At 41.7% G+C, this 18,368-nt stretch overlaps 2 protein-coding genes across 2 annotated transcripts; both read left to right on the plus strand.

Annotated features, from left to right (window-relative positions):
• Positions 1-11,699: 11,699 nt before the first annotated feature.
• Positions 11,700-13,709, plus strand: LOC6614181 (sorbitol dehydrogenase). The gene is made up of 6 exons (XM_002038592.2): positions 11,700-11,820; positions 11,879-11,912; positions 12,279-12,748; positions 13,032-13,250; positions 13,307-13,428; positions 13,482-13,709. The coding sequence occupies exons 1-6, from the start codon at positions 11,767-11,769 to the stop codon at positions 13,663-13,665; spliced, it is 1,083 nt and encodes a 360-aa protein (XP_002038628.1). The 5' UTR covers positions 11,700-11,766; the 3' UTR covers positions 13,666-13,709.
• A 90-nt stretch (positions 13,710-13,799) lies between these two features.
• On the plus strand, positions 13,800-17,802 carry LOC6614182. The gene is made up of 3 exons (XM_002038593.2): positions 13,800-14,305; positions 14,361-16,987; positions 17,542-17,802. The coding sequence occupies exons 1-2, from the start codon at positions 13,825-13,827 to the stop codon at positions 16,943-16,945; spliced, it is 3,066 nt and encodes a 1,021-aa protein (XP_002038629.1). The 5' UTR covers positions 13,800-13,824; the 3' UTR covers positions 16,946-16,987; positions 17,542-17,802.
• The last annotated feature ends 566 nt before the right edge of the window (positions 17,803-18,368 follow it).

Raw genomic sequence — 18,368 nt, forward strand, 5'->3', positions numbered from 1 at the left:
GAATATTCCACCTTTTGGTGTAACAAAACATATTTGTTGTTTGTTGCTCTCTACGTGTGCTTTTTTACATTAACAGCGGTTCCAATCCATTTTTTATGCTTCGCCTGTTGCTTCCAGGTCCTTTTTGGTTTTATCTTTATAGCTTCGTTTAGTGGCCAACGGAAGAATTATGTCGCACAAATCTTTTTATATGCCATGTCATAATATTTTTGGTCCACCCCAATGCCAGGCGAAGCAGTGCCAAGCAAGCAGTGTACCGTGGTGTGAAATATTCGCATGAAATATACAAAAAATTACTCACGAATTAGTGCGAAACTTGTCTAGTTGATAAGGCCGTGTGATATATAGGGGCGAGCTTCTCCTACCTGGGAGGGTCAGCTCCAACCCCTGCCCACCCCTCCCACTCCGGAGACGCAAGCAGCGGACAGCTGGAAGGGGCATGACATCGATCATTGTGGACGCGTGTGCTGCTCCGTGGAACCTGCAACCTGATGCCGTCGGCCAAGTTCACCGCAGCTTCGTAGAAACGATCGCTGGAAAGGAGGGGTAGCTGGAGAAGCACACACTTAAAAAAATATTTTTTACCCAGTACTCATGGAGTAAGTGTATATACTATATCCTTTGAAAAGTATGTAACAAGTAGAAGGAAATATAATAATCTGAATCTAACCTGAAAAAAAATGATATGATATAATATGCTTCCACATCCAGACACCATAAGTGGTATTTTAAAAATCGATGTTTTAATAAAATAGGATTCATTCTTTTGGTTTTATGAACGAACGAACGGAAAATTGAGAAGAGCGAATTAAAATTGTAGCCTAGTTTTTAACAGTGTATGGTGGTGTTTGCAATCCAGCCATCTTGTGGTCCAAGGTGTGTCACATCTCTTTTGTGTCGCACATTTGTCAGAAATTAATCATGTTCTTGTTGTCCCGCATGGCAGTGTGTGTTGTGTGTTCCCGTGTGTGTCCATGATATATTGGTCGCCGAGAGAGGGAAAGAGATCCACGGAAAGGTTTGGCTCGATCCGCATCCGCGGTTGGGGATCGCTGGGGGATACGAGTGTAAGAAATGCAATTAAATGCGATCGCAAACACACGACTTTGGTGGCGCAATTAATTTTCATTAAACAAAAAAGAAGAAATGTCCCTAACCGGATCTCGTCCTGCGCCCGAAACTCAAGCGTTGTGGGGTTTTTCGCTTTGAATTCCAGGTAATATAAAGGGTTTATAAGGTTGCAGCAGTTCGCCATGATTAAACCATTTTATATGCAATTTTGGTACAGTTACGGACAGGGATCTTTATATACGCGAAACATTAAGCTCGATTATTTCTTGCTAACAACTGCATTATTTTTAGTTACCAGCTTTGCATATCTGCAAGTTCATTTGACTCCGCCGCAATTGATCGCTGGCCATGCGACATTAATTGATATTCTTATCGGCGATCGATGACGATTACGCTTTGTGCGATTACTTACTTACTCACTTACTCACATTGCATTGCGTTCGTTTCAATCCACTTTCAATTTGACAGCTGCGACAGACAGGTGACAACCCATAACTCACGATCAGCAGAGCAGGTCCGATCCGACTGGATCCCATACCATCCCATCCTCGGGCCCCATGTCCGCTTCTTTATTTATGCAACCGTCTTACGCTGGCGGTGCGGGGCGGGGTGTTGGGGAAAGGGGGAGTGGCAGGGATTAATGCCAGACACGATTCATTGCGATGCCAAGTATTTTGGCTTCGATGGTCAATGGAACTTTGCGGCAAAAAAAGAGGATTCCCGAACTGACTGGTGAGGCAGGGGGGCTGGGGACCGTTGCCTTGGGGCTCCTTTTGCCATAATATAATTGATGATATTGTCTTTTAATTCGCTGGATCTGTCGTGTCTGGCATGGCGATTCAATTGACTCTCTGATTTGCATGTCCCCAACACATCGATAAATGTTATCTGACCGTGTTTAACAGATGTTTGATGGCAATGGGGAGATCGGAATTCTAGAATGTGTCCATTTGAGTTTTGGTTTTAAAATTACATAAAAAATAGTGTTATAGAAACAATAAACAATAATCATGATACGGATCCCGTTTTTAGTGGACATAATTGAAAGCTATTCACACATTTAAGACTCCTCTACTTGAATATATGTATATATAAAAATATTTTATTTGATAAAAACGAATGTTTTTGAAATTCGATTAAACTTTGTTTTTAATTATTTATATAAAGACCATAGTTATATAAAGACGTCCGCGTTCCCAATGATAAACGTGACTGTGATGCTCGGATACATTTTCCATTTTGATTTCGGTTACCTAATCTCCATTCTGCGCTTGGAAAAAAGGTTTTCCACCTTTCCTGCTTGTCGGCCAAAACAAATTAGAGATTTGAGCGAGTTATTTACGACCCAAAGTGGTTGATCTATGACTGGAATTAGGGGTTCAGTTGGCCGCGCGATGGGGGATGATGTCTTAGAGGGGAATGGGGAAATAAAGGGATATGTGTGCTCGTACACGTTTATCGGGTATCGCAATGTTTGTCTGAAGTTGGCCAGCTAGTTTTTGGTACCAAAATCACCGCATGGCCAAGAGTCGCCAGTCGTCATTTATCTTGTTTTGCCGTCTTCTTATGCTGCATCAAAAATTCAACTGCAAACCGGCCAAATAAATCAGTGCACTTGTCGCAATGGGCGGGAGAGAGAAGGACAGCTGGGGCGAGATAGAGACGACGCGATGTGTCAAGTGTATTTTTGGACCTCGACAACTCTTTTGCTTTTTGGCATCTTGAGCATTTCTTCGGGGGATTTCCTTCTCCGCCGCTTAACAGGGCAATCCTTAGCGCCAAGATTTATGACATTTTACTTGGCAGCATCTTGGCGAAATCTTATCGAAATTTCAGCATTTTTCTGGGCATCGGCCAGCTCTGCAGTGCATATTTTCAGCATGACCTCAGTCGAAATGAGCTGCGAACTGAAAATCTCTTGTGTCGCCACCAAAATGAAAACCAAACCTTCCCGCCCTTCTCACCATTTAATGGCCAAATTAATCGTGTGCCTACCTGTGCGTAACCGGGGAAAAGTGAAAGGAAAAGTGACCCAATAACGCGCAGTGTCTCCGAGAAACAATGATAACAGTTGAGAAATGGTCATTACCATTGGTAAATGGCCGGTCCAAGGTCACAGATTTCGACCATATTTCCACCTGCCAATTGTTCGATGTTTTTCGATTTGGTTATCCTTGAACTCAGGCTGTGCCTGGACAGTTGGGCCATGGCCCTTTCTGTAACAATGGAATAACTGATCTGTCATGGTTATAATTTATACAATGGAAATAATAATCATCCATTGCAGGCCGACAGTCTCACATACATATTTACAAAAGTAGTTCTCTAACGCCCGTATCAATATTATAGAAGCGTATCTAAAAATGTGGAACATATATATGATAAAACTAAGCTATTAGGGTTTGTCAACGTCCCTAGAAACTTTCAGAACTTTAGATGTTGTGAGGCAAAACAGAGTTAAGAAGATCACGAAGTCTTTCATCCAGTGCTGCAAAATTATGCAATATTACCTATTCGGTCCATGTCCAAGCAAATAAAAAATATGCGGCACATTGTGTGATATGCCGAAATTTCATATAAAAATATAATCCTTTTTATTTTCACTTTAAAGTTATCCCAGCTCCGGGCAATTCGAAATGTGATAAGGAGCAAACGACAGTTGGGTAAAAGGGAAAGTGCCGGATTAGAAGCCATTATGTGGTGCCCACTCCCAGGAGCACCCACACACGGATACGGAAAGGTGCGTATCCGGGCGGAGAGAAGGTCTCGAGTCGAGTGTGTGCGGTGGAACATCCATAAGTGTCATGTTCGGGTATCCTCATTCATCCTTGGCATGCACGCACGTTTTTTCGATCCGGCTCCTTTCTTTCCCTTTTTGGGCAGACATGTTGTTGTTGCTTTTTGTTTTATTATGTGCACGAATTTCTATATACAACGTGTGAGTGTGTGCGAATGAAATAAATTCCGTAGCGCTAGAAGCAAAGATTTATTATCAAATTAAATTTCTGACAGAATTTATTGCTTTATCTCTCTCGCCAAACATAGTTCTTTTGCCTTTCGGCAGCCTCCATTCCCCACTTCCCATTACCTACCCACCACCCACAACCAACCACCCACTCAAATGAATCCGCCGGCGAATGAACCATCCAGGCAAGCCCGAAATCCATCCGAGCCAAGTGGTGACCCCGACCTGATCCTTCTGTTCTTGCCTCACCTTCGCAACACAATTTGCACTTCCCCCACTTTGCACTCGGTTCCCTTATCCATTTCTCTTATATTTTTGGGTGTTTTTGTTTATAAAATTTATAGAGAACAAATTTGAACAATATGCGCACATTATTTTCGCGTGTTTCTGGAACATTTCTGAGTAAGAGGGCCTCATGCGAGTGGCACATTAAGTCTCATGCTGCAATTCTTCTCCCACTCCCATTAAAATGATGCATTACCCCGGTTTTCATAATTATAATCGTAAGGAACCAACGCGGAGGAGCAACTCCAAGATCTTTTCAATTTCCAAAATGAGTGAATTTAATTAAAATTTACTTGACTCCATTGCAGAACGTTATGGCAAGTCACTTACATTTCAATTATTTTTCAATTCAATTATTTGAAATCGAATTTGTCTAACCTTAAATATCTTACAAAAGATTTAATTTATATTTTAGTGAAAAACATATAAAAAAAAAGAAAAAAAAATATTTCTGGAATATTATTACTCAGAAATAAGGAAGCAGCAAAGCTATTGATTTTTGCGATTGCACACGATTTCCACCTACCGGATTTTTTTGCTTTATTCCAATTTCTATCTCTATAGACATTTTGAAATGTAAGCGGTCCGTATGAATGTCGTGTTCTCGGGAACTATAAACGCTAGAAAGTTGATATTAGGTGTGAAAGTTTGTTTTGCAACACGCCCATAAATTACCCAAAATGGACACGCCTACAATTTTGAAAATGGTTTTTATATTGATTTTTTAGTATTTTTCTGCCAATTTTGATATGCAAAAAAATCGACTATAGCGTTTCCCACTTACCACTTTATTATTTTCTGCATATATATTTAGTTTATTCGAAGCACCAAGTACCCCTAAGAGATCTAGAAGACCTCAAATACTAGATTTCTAAACCGCAACTGTGTCGATTTGTAGTTCTTGATAGTGGTAAAATATTTCAAATTCTCATTTTAAAAAAACCCAGCTTAAGTGCTTAACCAACATGCGCAGCACATATTTTTTGTGTGGATTGGAAACTAAGCTGTTCATTTGAATCGAGAATTCCGGACATGTTTTGGTGCACCTATTGATTTATCTGGCCCGAGAACATATATTTTCCATTTACGTATGCCCCGGCCATGAATGAAACTTTTGCAATTTCAAATAATCGCCAGCGCCCAATAATGAGGCCGGAGAGTGCGCGTTTGTTGGCCAACACACGCACGCATGGCCACCTTGTGGGTGGGTCGCGGAGTGGTGCTCCAAGTGGGGTGGGGGTTTTTTGGGATTCTGTTTGGACCGCCGAGGAACGGCAGCCGCCGGAGTAACCACACCACAAGGAGGGAAAAGAAAAACTTTCTTATTGCCAAACTGCCAAAGTCAGAAGGCTGCGCCACTCGCACAGCTCCTCCGCTTCCAATTTTCCACCCTGCATCTTGGATCTCGAGAAGGGGAGGCCTGGTGGAGAAGCCGGGGAGGAAGCCAAGACGACGCGGCGATAGCATGAGGGATTACAGCGCGTGATTTATATGGGATTCCGAAGAAATATGGGCGAAATGTGTCGGCAATTTTTATTGGACATTTTAAAAAGGCGAGTAAGATGTTCCTCCTAATGTTGTTGCTGCTGGCTCCTGGGAATACGGAATATAAGGAACTGCGGCAAAGTGGCTGCTAGATGGGGGACGGCAGAGGGGGTTTGTGGATGCGGTTGGGGGCTTGTGAAAAGCCCTGGCCGCACACATTTTCCGCGGCAGCTGCTCCCTGAGAAATTTTCCCCACTTGATTTCGTGCGTAGTTAGTAAGGAAGTCGCGTTCATTCGTTCGCAGCTCTAACGAGCCCCAGCGAATATTTATGATCAGCATGGGCTCACCGCCCACTCCTCTCCACCCACTACCCCCCACCAGCCACCACCCCTCATCTGCCTAACGCAACAGCAACAACAAGCTGAGGAAGATGGTCCGGCCAGAAGTTTGGCCAACAGCTTTTTGGCATTTTCAGCGGTTTTGCATTAATTTAAATTTCGAATGCAAATGAGCCAATTTCACTGAGTGCCGAGTAGTGAGGATAGGATGCCTCTAGCAACCCTTCAAAAAACGCCGACAAATTGCAAGAAGCTTACCAGGATATACAGTATATACATATACTACATGGACATACATACTTAATTCGAAGAGTGTGAATTGTGATGCGACAAAATGATTTAGTTTCGCGTGACTTAATTTAATCGCGCAACCAGGCAGCCCGAATATTTCACAATATATATTTGGCCGCCCTTGAAAATCTGCAACCCATGGCACGTTGTAATGGAAATTAATTAGGCAAGTTCTCCGTCTGTCGGCTCCTCTGACAATTCCCGCGATGACTGTGCAAATTGCCTTCTCTATATCATTTTTAATTTAGTGGACGCCCCCTCCTTGGGACACATTATATAATTTATATCGCCGATGTGTGAATTAACGAGCCAAAGTCACCATGAGTTTATGGCTGTAAATGAACTAAAGCTTGGCACTGGCTGATTGTTTTAAATACAACAAATTATCTCTTTTTTAGTACTCCAAAGAGTATGCTACTTTTTCATCACAAGCAATAATTTTTTTTACCAAATATTATTTTGAATTAACTAAAATGCAACTGAAAATTAATCTTTTTTCATACAATAACGATCTTCCTGGCAGTACAATTTATCAGCTTTCTTCGTGAAATATATTTCCTTTCGGTATTCCGCTTCTGACAAATTCACAAATTATTTGAATACTTGAGACCAGTTTAGCAAAAACCAAATAGTTACGCACAAGAGACCCGTCTTTGCTCCCTAAATCAAGAAAACTTGGAGACCACAAGCCGAGCTGCACTCGGAAAAGCTAAGCTCAGCTGGGAGTGGGCTGGGAATGGAAAAACTATTGGCGTCATCGTGTTGTCGTTGGCGAGGCATCCATCTTCCTCGCGCCGGAAGCACCAGTGGAAAACTCAGCAGCAGTGAAAAACTTGGGTGCAGCACAATGAAAATTTAGCCAGAGAACCAACACAGAGTACACGGTGAAAAGTACATCATTATATTCTTAGTCTGTGAACTAAATTTTGTAGATTATAGATTAATCCATTTACAACTTAAATCCATTTTAGTCAAAACATTTCATTATTTTATATTTCATTTATTCTTTCTTTCCGTTTGATAACGGCTCTTTATATCTTTTGGACCTTAGCTTTTCTTATTTTTTATTATTATATTAAAGCATTAGAACAAATAGTATTCAGTGTACATGATCTTGCTGCCGCTGTGAAATTGTAATAGAAAAGGAATATCTCATTTCGCTGCATTTGCAGCGTGTTTGCAGATTGAATGGAGCACTTCCGGAATCCGGTTGCACTTTTTTGCCATTGCTGCACTTTCGTCCTGTGAGATGCAGCGACATCGACGGCGAATAACTTGACTTACCAATCTTGTTCCTGGGCTGCCATGTCTCGGTTACTTTGACTCACATGTGACCCGGCCAAGTTGCACCATTCCTCAACTTTATGTGTGCAGTTTTTCCGCTTTTCCTGCTCGCCAAGCAGTGGGGAAAAGCGCAGTTTGCAACCGAGATGGGATGGACGATACACAAAGGCCGCAGAATTCGCCTTGAAGGCTCTGACCGAACCGCAGACACTTTGTCTGGCTCCCGGCCATAAATCTAAAGCCCGCGTCCTGTAGCCCCCTCTCGTCGAATGTCCTGCTCCTTTTTCCGCTGCAGCTGGAGTGGAGGATATAGAAAATGAAATAATTTTTGAAACATCAAAGTGTTGCGAGTTTACAGCACACCAGCTGAGAGTAATGACTGTGTATCTGCTGTTCTCTTGGGGGCTCCGCTGTTTCATTCTTCAACAGCAGCCGGGTTGTTTAAGAATTAAAGCTGAGTCCTGGCGGAAGTGTATTAGCAGACGAAACGGAAACGTATTTACTGATCGCATATCTCTTCCTCCATTGGTCAACACCTTCACCCTTCGCCAACTCCAACTTGCAATGCCCCCGTGCGGCAGCTGGCGCCTGGCATCCTTCGTATCCTTCGCATCCTTGGCCCGGGGCCATGGACATGGCGCAGGATGCGCTCTTAATTTATGGCATCGAACTTTTATTGGGCAAATTTCGGTTCATCTCCATGCGTGTATTAAGACTAATGGCCAAGAGCTGCCGGAAGTTCTTCATTGACAAAGACAGTAACGGAGGATATTCCATAGACAACATCTTTGGAATATTTATTTATAATCCAGTTGTGGGAATGTACTGCGGAATCGCGACAACGTAGCCTATTTTCGGGCTACAGACAAAAACAACCTCTGAGATCACATTCCTGTCTTTACAAAAGATTATGATAAGAATTACTGATTTCTAAATGCACAATTATTAACTATTATTATATACATATATTTGTACACATGGTCAAGCTTTTGTTCGCCAAATTTGAAATTAAAATTGAAGTTCATGATTTTAAAACGAATAAGATCTAAAATGCATACCATTTAACAGTATTTAAGATCATATTTTATAAATTATGCAACTTCATTAATTTGGCGCATTTGTCATTGCAGTTTTCGAAAATTTTAAACGGCAAACGGAATTGCGCCAGCCAAGCGAATAAAAACTCGCCTCACATTTTAATGGCAGCGAATCGACTTCCTAAGTTCCTCGTCTTTTATGAAGTAAATTAGACGCGTTTAACTATTATATTTAAGTTAAATGTCGAAAACTTCAACACTGAAACCAAAAGATGACAATTTAATGCTAACAAATTCTAATCAAAAATGTATTTTCCTTTAAACAAACAATAACTTAACTAATGTATCCCAAATCGTTATATTATTGATCTAATGTACGTATAAAATTAAAAGTTATATATACTTAAAAAGACTGTTAACGCAGAACGCTTACTAAAATTCTAAAAGAATTTATAAACTTCTAATAAACAAATGAACTTTCATATATTTTTTCCAGTGCTAGGACCCCAAATGGAAAGAGCACAAAAGGTCGAGAGGATCGGTGCAAATAGTGGCCGCTTGGTGTTGGCGTTGCAAGTGCGTTTATGGTTTGATGATTTACAGTCACGCCCATAAATATTCGCACGGCCAGTGTGCACATTATTCGCGATTTATGCCATTTCATGCATAACTCATGCAACAGCACATGTAAAATTTATGCAATTATTAATTTAACACTCCTGCAACACTGCCACTACAGCGCCCACGCGTTCCCACCCACTTATCCCCACCCTTGCCATGTTATTTCAATCCGATTCCGAACTGTTCTCCGGAATCAATGGTCATGGTACTAATGCAGATCCAACCTGACCCTGGTGAAAGTTTGCGGCTAAAACCGGACATACTGCGGCAGATGAAAACAACCCAAATGGTTAAGAAAGAGCATATGGTAATAGTAAATAAATACTATTTATACTATGCAAATACTATATATATGTACTATTTATACTATATACTATATTACGAAGGTTCCAAATCTAAATTGTGGAAAGAACTATTACACTTAAATCGCTAAATATATAATTCTTACTCCTAAGAAAAACGCCAGATATAAAAAAACTTTAAGCACTAATTGTTTTTTATATATAGTTTATATTTTATTGTAAATGTTGTGTTGTAACTGAAGTACCATCTCTGGCAAGAGCTGCAGCTTTGGTCCACATCCACCCGCATTGGACCGCCATAATTTACTCGACGAGCAAAAACACTCACGAAAAATAATAAATGTCCAATATGTTAGCCCGTCCTGGCAACACATAACGAAGCCAAAAGAAAGCAACACCCAACATACTGCCGGCGCAAAATCGACATCAGTGACAGCAGCAGCAACTAAAACGAAAAGAACAGCAGTGCCCGGGTCTAAAGACCAATTTCAAATCGGTTATATGCATATGTTAAAAACTATGGTATGGAAACTCTTATATGAAAAAGGAAAATATATCCATACTTTATTTAAATCTGTTAAATCTTCAAAATTGTTTCAAATTATGTTAAGTTTTATTTAAGTTTAGTAAAACAATCTTGCAATCATACAAGAGAAATTGTGATAATCTTTCTATCTAAATGTAAACCACTTTTTAAAATCATGAAGTTGTAGGAATCCTCGTTTAGAGTGCGCCATAAACCATGTTTATTCGGCATGTGTGGGTCAAAGGTTGATAAGAATGAAGATGGAGGGAGGAGAAACGGATGCTGGGGCCACCTGCTAGGCTCGAGTGCATGGAGTGAAGTTCCATTGCGAACATGGGCCAGCATGTCGCTCCATTAATTTGCCATAAAACAGAAGTGGACTTAAATTTGTTTGCCGTTGTTATTGCCCCGGCAAAAAATTACAAATGGTTCAGTTCCAGGAGAACCAGCAGACCCTGCTTGGGGGTGGTTGTGAACTAGTTGTGGGGCCAAAGCTAGGGTCTTCTTATTTATGGCGCAACCACTTTTGATGTTCTGTTAAATGTCCGCAATGACACATTGACGACATCCCCCATTTGTACTTAAAGCATACATGACTTGAAAGGACATACGTTTTACGGGTGTTGTGATCTGATTTTCATAACATTAAGAATGCGCAGGGACATGATAGCTCTGAACTATTTCTATCTTATATATAGTTTCAGCCTTACGCTTTTTGCTGAATAACCAAAACTAGATTGTACTCAGAATGATAACTTCATGGTAAATGCATTACAATAGCCATCGTTGCAACCTTGGCAATAAAGCCATTCACTTAACCAGAATCAACAACTCACTCCCGGGACATCCCGATAATATGCAAGTCATATCGTAAACTCCAATTCATTATTTGGATCCAAAAAATACCTACAGATATGATACATACTGATATGAATTTATCAATATTTATACACCCAGAAAAAATGAGAACGAAAAAAAGCGTCAATCATTTCCATGATAAGAAACCATATTGAGTTCGAGGCGAAAACGATCTTAATGTTGATATTTTCAAACGGATTCTGTATCGGTCTTAAGATTGTGCAAGAGGTACGTGATGTGAAGGCTGGAAAAATAAGAGAGGGAGAGAGAGGCAAATGAGAGCAAGGTCCTTTGAGAATGGTTCGATCTCGATCTGAGTATGCTGTGCATGATACGATCTTGGCTAGATTTTGAGATCGATTTCGTATCGAGATTGTTGGGAAAGGGTTTTCTTCTGATTGTACTAACTACAATTTCACCCCTCATCTACACGATCTAACATATAAACAGGCACATGCAACCACACCTTCTGAACACCAGCTGTACTCAAGTGGTGATAACACTGATAACATTTGACCACAAACGAGAGTGGGTGTGGTGCCTATTATTTTTCTATCGCTGGTCCTACGTCACGCTGATAACTGATAACCGCGAATTCAGAAGTCCACTAGTGCAAGGTTTAAAATATTTGAATCAGTTGTGAATCGGCGTTTCGAGCGTGTGGTTATTAGAGCTCTCAAATAATTCAATTAACACACAGAAATGGCCAAGGATAATTTGACAGCAGTGCTGCACGGCATTGAGGACATGCGATTGGTAAGGAAAATAGGATCATGTATCGAATAATTACTGACCATGTCTATTTGGTTAACAGGAGCAACGTCCTATCCCAGAGATTGCCGATGATGGTAAGCAATAAATAAAAAAAAATTAGATCAACTGAAAGTTCTGAAAGTAGTTAGAAATGGGATACTTTTTTGTAAAATCCCTATTTTAATATTTCTTCCACTCGTACACTGTTTAGTTCAACCACTTTTTCATAGCACTTCTTATCACGTCGATGACCTACTGCCTCAAACAAAATATACCAAGGTTAAATGTACATGATTAAATCTTTAAGTGCTATGAATTTTTGTCAGCTTGATAGCCGCAAAGCGATTGAACTTAGCATTATCAAGAACTAACTAGATTTACTCAATTAAAGTAGTTATAAAACGCGTTAGATACAAAAGTTCCCTATTTCGTATTTCATGGTATTGGTTTTTGTTTCTTAGAGGTTCTCCTGGCCATGGATAGTGTCGGCATTTGCGGCTCTGATGTACACTACCTTGCACACGGACGTATTGGCGACTTTGTGCTCACTAAGCCCATGATTATTGGCCACGAGTCCGCCGGCGTGGTGGCTAAGCTGGGCAAGAAGGTTACCACACTGAAGGTTGGCGACCGCGTGGCCATCGAACCAGGTGTACCCTGCCGTTCGTGCGACCATTGCAAGCTGGGCAAGTACAACCTGTGCCCCGGAATGGTCTTTTGTGCTACGCCCCCCTACGACGGCAACCTCACCCGCTACTACAAGCATGCGGCGGACTTCTGCTTCAAGCTGCCCGACCACGTCACCATGGAGGAAGGCGCCCTGCTCGAGCCTCTGTCCGTGGGCGTGCATGCCTGCAAGCGGGCGGAGGTCACCCTGGGCTCCAAAGTTCTCATCCTGGGAGCAGGACCCATCGGCCTGGTCACTCTAATGGTAAGTTAGCTTTACTTAATCATTTGCAATTCGATGAAGAGTTATGGTCAAAAGTCTATGGTCAAAAAAGGATGAGGTCCAGACAAAAAATCTTAAGATCCTGATTGGTAATAAGAAATAAGGAACTCAGAAACATATTTTTAAAATCTCTCTCCATAAAACCAAATAAGAACTTTGTCAACATTTAAAACTTTAAAACTAATGCGCTCCTTATACTATCAGCTAAGAGCGAAGAATATTTCTAAAAAGATAATCCATGTATCTTATATCTTTTATCCTAAAGGCTGCTCAAGCCATGGGTGCGTCTGAGATCCTGATTACGGATCTAGTGCAGCAACGCCTCGATGTAGCTAAAGAACTAGGCGCCACTCACACGCTCCTGCTGAAGCGGGATCAGACCGCCGAGGAGACGGCGGAGCTCGTCCAAAAAACGATGGGCGGTCAGCCGGACAAGTCCATCGACTGCTGTGGAGCAGAGAGCAGTGCCCGCCTGGCCATCTTCGTAAGTAATCATAAAGGTTTTGGGTGAAATAAGTAAATAGCGCCGACTCCTTTCAGGCCACTCGTTCTGGTGGCATTGTGGTGGTAGTGGGCATGGGAGCACCTGAGGTCAAGTTGCCCCTAATTAATGCCCTGGCCCGGGAAGTGGACATCCGCGGCGTGTTCCGCTACTGCAATGAGTAAGTTTGATCTTTATTAAAGATATCATTTGCTTAAACATGAATACTTTTAGCTATGCCGCTGCCCTGGCCCTTGTCGCCTCCGGAAAGGTGAATGTTAAGCGGCTGGTGACCCACCATTTCGACATCAAGGAAACGGCAAAGGCGTTTGAAACGTCACGAAAGGGACTGGGTGGCGCCATCAAGGTCATGATCCACGTGCAGCCCAGAGACACCAACAATCCTCGCAAATTCTAAACACTTGTATAAGTCGATAAAAATATAGTATAGAGAACACAGTACACTACTCGGTGTCGATCAATAGGCACTAGTCAAAATCTTAAGTTTCGACACACATTTTATTCGAAACCCAAAATTTGTTGAGATTCCAGTCGACCCCCTTCTTTTAGCAGCCAGATGGCCGGCATTGTTTTTGGCGGTATCGCGGCATGTCGCCGAACCACTCACTGCTTGGGGCTCCTGCGGTCCTCCTACCGCCCTCTTGGGGTTTGTTCATACCGACGACGTCGATACACCAGTTCCTCAAAGTCCGGGGAATCGGCTGGGAAGGAGGGTCCAGGTTCGTTGAACCAAGACGTGGGCGAAGGGAATAATGCAGAAAAGAGTACTCTGGGATTGGGGACTGCACCAGCTCCCCTCGAACCTCCCAAGGTTCCTGGAGAGCGAAGACCGGAGTTGCCGTACGAGGTCAGGCCAGAGATTCTGCCCCTCCAGGATCAACCGAACCGCTCCCAGCCTTCGCCTACGGAAGTCAAGCCTCCAAATCCGCAAACCATTGTCTGCAGCTCAGATAACATAGGTTCCTCAGGGTCCAATCATGACATGGTAGGGAAGGTGGTTGAGTTTGGGTCTTCGGTTAGGACTACAGAAAACAAGGGTAAGCAAGGCTGGGATAAAATGCTATAGTTAAGACATTAACCTCTTCCATGCAGATAGTGATTTAAAGTCAGTTCCATCTCAGTCTACCAACTCGTCCTTTACTAAATCGAAAGATGAGCTCAAGCTAAATAACTTATGTTCAATTGAATCCGAACTAAAGGCGCTGGCAGCTTCTGTGTCGGATTTCGGTGTTGACCCTTTTCAGAAAGACTGCCCTCTAATTAAAGCGGAGCTCAAATCTACTGACTCGACCTCAAAAGAACCTACAGGTGAACAAAATTTGCTGGGATTATCAAAGTCGATTAACGAGACACCTCAAAAAGCCTCTCCGAACATTCACGAATCAAAAGATAAAATCACAGCCAAAGACAGTTCCAAGACTCAAATCAGTAATACCCAATCTTTTAGTTCAAAGCCGGAAAATTCCAAATCAAATTCAGCTTCCAAGACTGATGCAAGTGGAAGCCTCGATCTTAAAGTTATATCCAGCCCATTACAAAAGGCTCAAACGGGAACGGATAGTTCTCAGACATCTACTGCAAATATTGAAGGCTTAAAACAAAGCCCTAATCCTAAAGCCAAAGAAGCACAAACTCCGATTGGTGAGAGTTCCAGCTTTAACATGCCTGCGGAAGGTAAGATATCGGGTATCACAGTCAATTCAAAGGCACTCGGCGACAGAAGTGAAGAATTTAGGAAGATGCTAGATAAATCTCATGAAAGGAGATTCAATTATATCGACAAACCCAACGAGAACGAAGAAAATCGGGATAGGATCCTTAAATGGGTGGAACATTTTAAATCGGTTAGTAAAAAGGATGCATCTACCTCCGAAACCAAAATCATAAATGCAAGTGCGGCCCCTATAGAGTTTAAAAGTGAAAAGCCCTATTTTATTGAAACGTTGGTTAAAAAAGAAAATACTTGGGTTCCCAAAGATAAGACATCTCCAAATACCAGTACCCTCCCCTCTGGTCAGGACTCAACTTCAAAAAAGACCTCTAAGGTTAACTCTCAACTAGAGTTGCCATTAAAAATTGTGGCAAAGCATGAAGCTCCAACTGAGTTTAGAAAAATTTTTAAGCCTATTCCGCCGTCTGAACTACAGTCGAGTAGAAAGGACACCAAGTCGGATTTCAAAACTAAAACAACTAAGACCAAAGAATTTATTTCAAGTAAGCCTCTATCCAGTTTAAAGCCCGCCGATAGCCAAATACCAAATCCATTTATTGGCTTAGACAACGCTAAAACAATTGGAGTTATTCATAACGAACCTAAAAGCCAGTCCACAGAGGAGATAGTGGCCATGTTTAAAGACGACCACGATGGTGAGCAATACAAGAACGAGGAAGGCAAAGTCAACGAACTCTTCGAGACACTTGAAAAATTTAATGATAATCCAGGTGCTTGGTGGACACTACAAGAACTGTCGTCAGCAACTAAAAGCAGTCAAGCGGAAGTTCTAGCAATGCTATCATCGCCATCGGACAAAAAAGGACAAATCGGAATTCATGAAAAAGGCCAACTCGATACTACTGGCTCTGCCAATAAATCTGACGATCACTTCACCAAGCTTGGCCACTTGGACTCAGCCATCAGAGAAGAGGACGAGACAGATAAGAAAGACAAGCCCAAAGAAGACTACTTCGTCAAACTTAGTAACTTGGACTCCACTATACGAGAAGAAACCAGTGATAAGCCAAACAAAAAGGTCGAGTCTGCCAAGAGTGAAAAGAATGAAGAAAAGCCGGGAAAGCTAAAAAGCTTTGATCTAGCACAGAAGGTTTCGTCCTTCGTGAAATCCGCCGATAAGAGTGGTATCAAAAACGACGCTACACAAAAGCCGCAAAGATTTAAGAAAGGCGAGTCAAGCAGCGGTGATAGCAAAATTAAGACTACATCAGAGCTGACTCCAAGTGATCTTTATGATCCAGTGTCCCCGGAGGTTTCCTCAGTATCCCTGTCGGAAACAGGTAAAACTGAACTCAAAGAAGAAGCCGAGGAATCCAGTCCTAGCCTAGAGGCTCCAGAGGTGAAGCCTAAGAAGGAGGAAGCCAAAGTCAAGGCACCCACCTCAATGGATGAGACCAGAACCAAGGTGGACGAAAAGCCAGCGGTCGATGTAAATCAGCCAAGCAAAGAAAAGCCTCAGTTGGATGATGGGGAGCTAGCCCTGAAGCTCCGGGACAAAGCTACGGGTGAGATCCCAGTGATCCCTGCTGTGCCGGTGAAACCACGAGTTGAAAAAAGCTTCATCCAACACTTTTTTGACAAGATCTTGGGCCGTGGAAAGAGCGGCGAGGGCAAACGGCAAATGTCTTCCTTTACTGGTCAACGTCGCATGAGCACATTTTCAATGAACATTTTACCATATGGTATTGGCACAGGGTTCCCGAATCGGGATAGTATGCTGGTCAAGAAAGAGTTAGATATGTTCGCAAAAAAAAATGATGACACTGAGATAAAGGGAGGATCGCCGGAATGCTCTTCACCCAAAAAGTCCCCGCGTGAGCTTCTCCGGGAAAAGCAGCAAACCAGAAATATCAAGATCCTTGGTGGTTCCGAGGAGTGTGCCAAGAAGATGAAACGACTGAAGAAGCTCGCGAAGGAAAAAGACGATGACGACTGCGACAGTTGATGCTTTTCTAACCATCTATCGCGATTCTTACGTCAGCTCTCGGTAAGATTGGGTTCACTGAACCGAACACACTTTACGTCAGTCCTTAGCCTATAGATTAAGGGTACAATCATGGATGTACTTTTTGTCACATAAATAATAATATTTTAGCGTTACTGTAGCTCAGAATATTATCGACTATATTTCAATACAAATGTCAAGTTAAGGAATCGAAACACACTTGTTAGTGGTAGTTTTCAAGTAACTCACTCTTTGGCCAAATTTTTGGGGCAAACAGAACGGAAATATACTGCAAACTATTATCGGAAACCTTTTTGAATGTCATATCGAGGTGACTGGCGCCCAGCAAACTGTAGTATATAGATTAGCTCCATTTCACACGACATCGCAGAAAACGAGGGAATTATTCAGTCAATTAAAATTTTATACCACCCCGGGGCTTTGATAAGGTGTCGCAAATCAGCGTCGGTTCAACTTTGATAGTACAACCGAGCAAAATGAACACATTTAGAAATATAAATAAAACTCTGGGAGAGGCAACCTAGGTTGTTTGTAGGTCAAGACCAAATGCTCTAACCTAACCGATGGGCACACAGTTCTCTATAATTCCAGATGCGGCAAACACCTCAAGGAAAAATAAATAATCTGCCCACCTACCCGACATCACGAGACCGAAGATGTTGATGTGACTGAAACTGGATATCGGGCTGGATTGAATAATGCCTGGACGCATATGCCCAAAATGGGGTCGAGCTGATGGCATTTTGGAACCCAAAACAGTTTATATTTAAGGAGCTACGATTTTGGCTTTCAAGTGATTTTCATCCGCAATAAAATTTTAATTTCAAAGCATTAAAATAAAACTTTTGCTTGTGTAGATACAGGGTGGGTTTAATAAAAGACACCAGTGTCTAGTATTCTAGACACCAGTATTCTAGTGTCTTTGGTTTAATCGTGTTTCTAAATTTACATATAGGAGCTTATGTGTCCTGCTTATATTAACAATAATATTTACTGAAAAGCCTGGTTATAAATCCATTGCTAAAAACGAGTGCACTTTCCACTAAATTAATGCATTTTTTCATTTAATGCAGAGCGCTGCTGCAGACTTCGAAATCTATTTTGAATTTTTTGACTCAAACGTGGGCGTGACTCTTGAATCCCGAGAACTCATTGTTTTTACGGACGGACATTTTAGGATCGTCTTGGGTTATGGTCCTAAAAATATAATAAGAAACGTTTCATTCTTTCACTTACTTTTCAACAAACCTTGTATAACCTTTAAATCTGCTAGTAACGGGTATAAGAAAAAATTTTCAGCATAATTTAATGAAGTTTATTTTGCTTTGCATCTTGTTTTATTTATTGCTAGCAGCCAATTAAGTTCTTTTGGATTTCTTGGGAGACGAAAAATTTCTCATTA

Source organism: Drosophila sechellia, chromosome 3R (assembly GCF_004382195.2).
Source record: "Drosophila sechellia strain sech25 chromosome 3R, ASM438219v1, whole genome shotgun sequence".
NCBI lineage: Eukaryota > Metazoa > Arthropoda > Insecta > Diptera > Drosophilidae > Drosophila > Drosophila sechellia.

Bases quoted from the DNA above. Each gene is read 5' to 3' on its own strand.
- LOC6614181 (XM_002038592.2), top strand. From the start codon at position 11,767: ATGGCCAAGGATAATTTGACAGCAGTGCTGCACGGCATTGAGGACATG. The intron at 11,913-12,278 runs GTAAGCAATAAA...TTTGTTTCTTAG, and splicing joins CCCAGAGATTGCCGATGATG to AGGTTCTCCTGGCCATGGAT. The intron at 12,749-13,031 runs GTAAGTTAGCTT...TTTATCCTAAAG, and splicing joins TCGGCCTGGTCACTCTAATG to GCTGCTCAAGCCATGGGTGC.
- LOC6614182 (XM_002038593.2), top strand. From the start codon at position 13,825: ATGGCCGGCATTGTTTTTGGCGGTATCGCGGCATGTCGCCGAACCACT. The intron at 14,306-14,360 runs GTAAGCAAGGCT...TCTTCCATGCAG, and splicing joins TAGGACTACAGAAAACAAGG to ATAGTGATTTAAAGTCAGTT.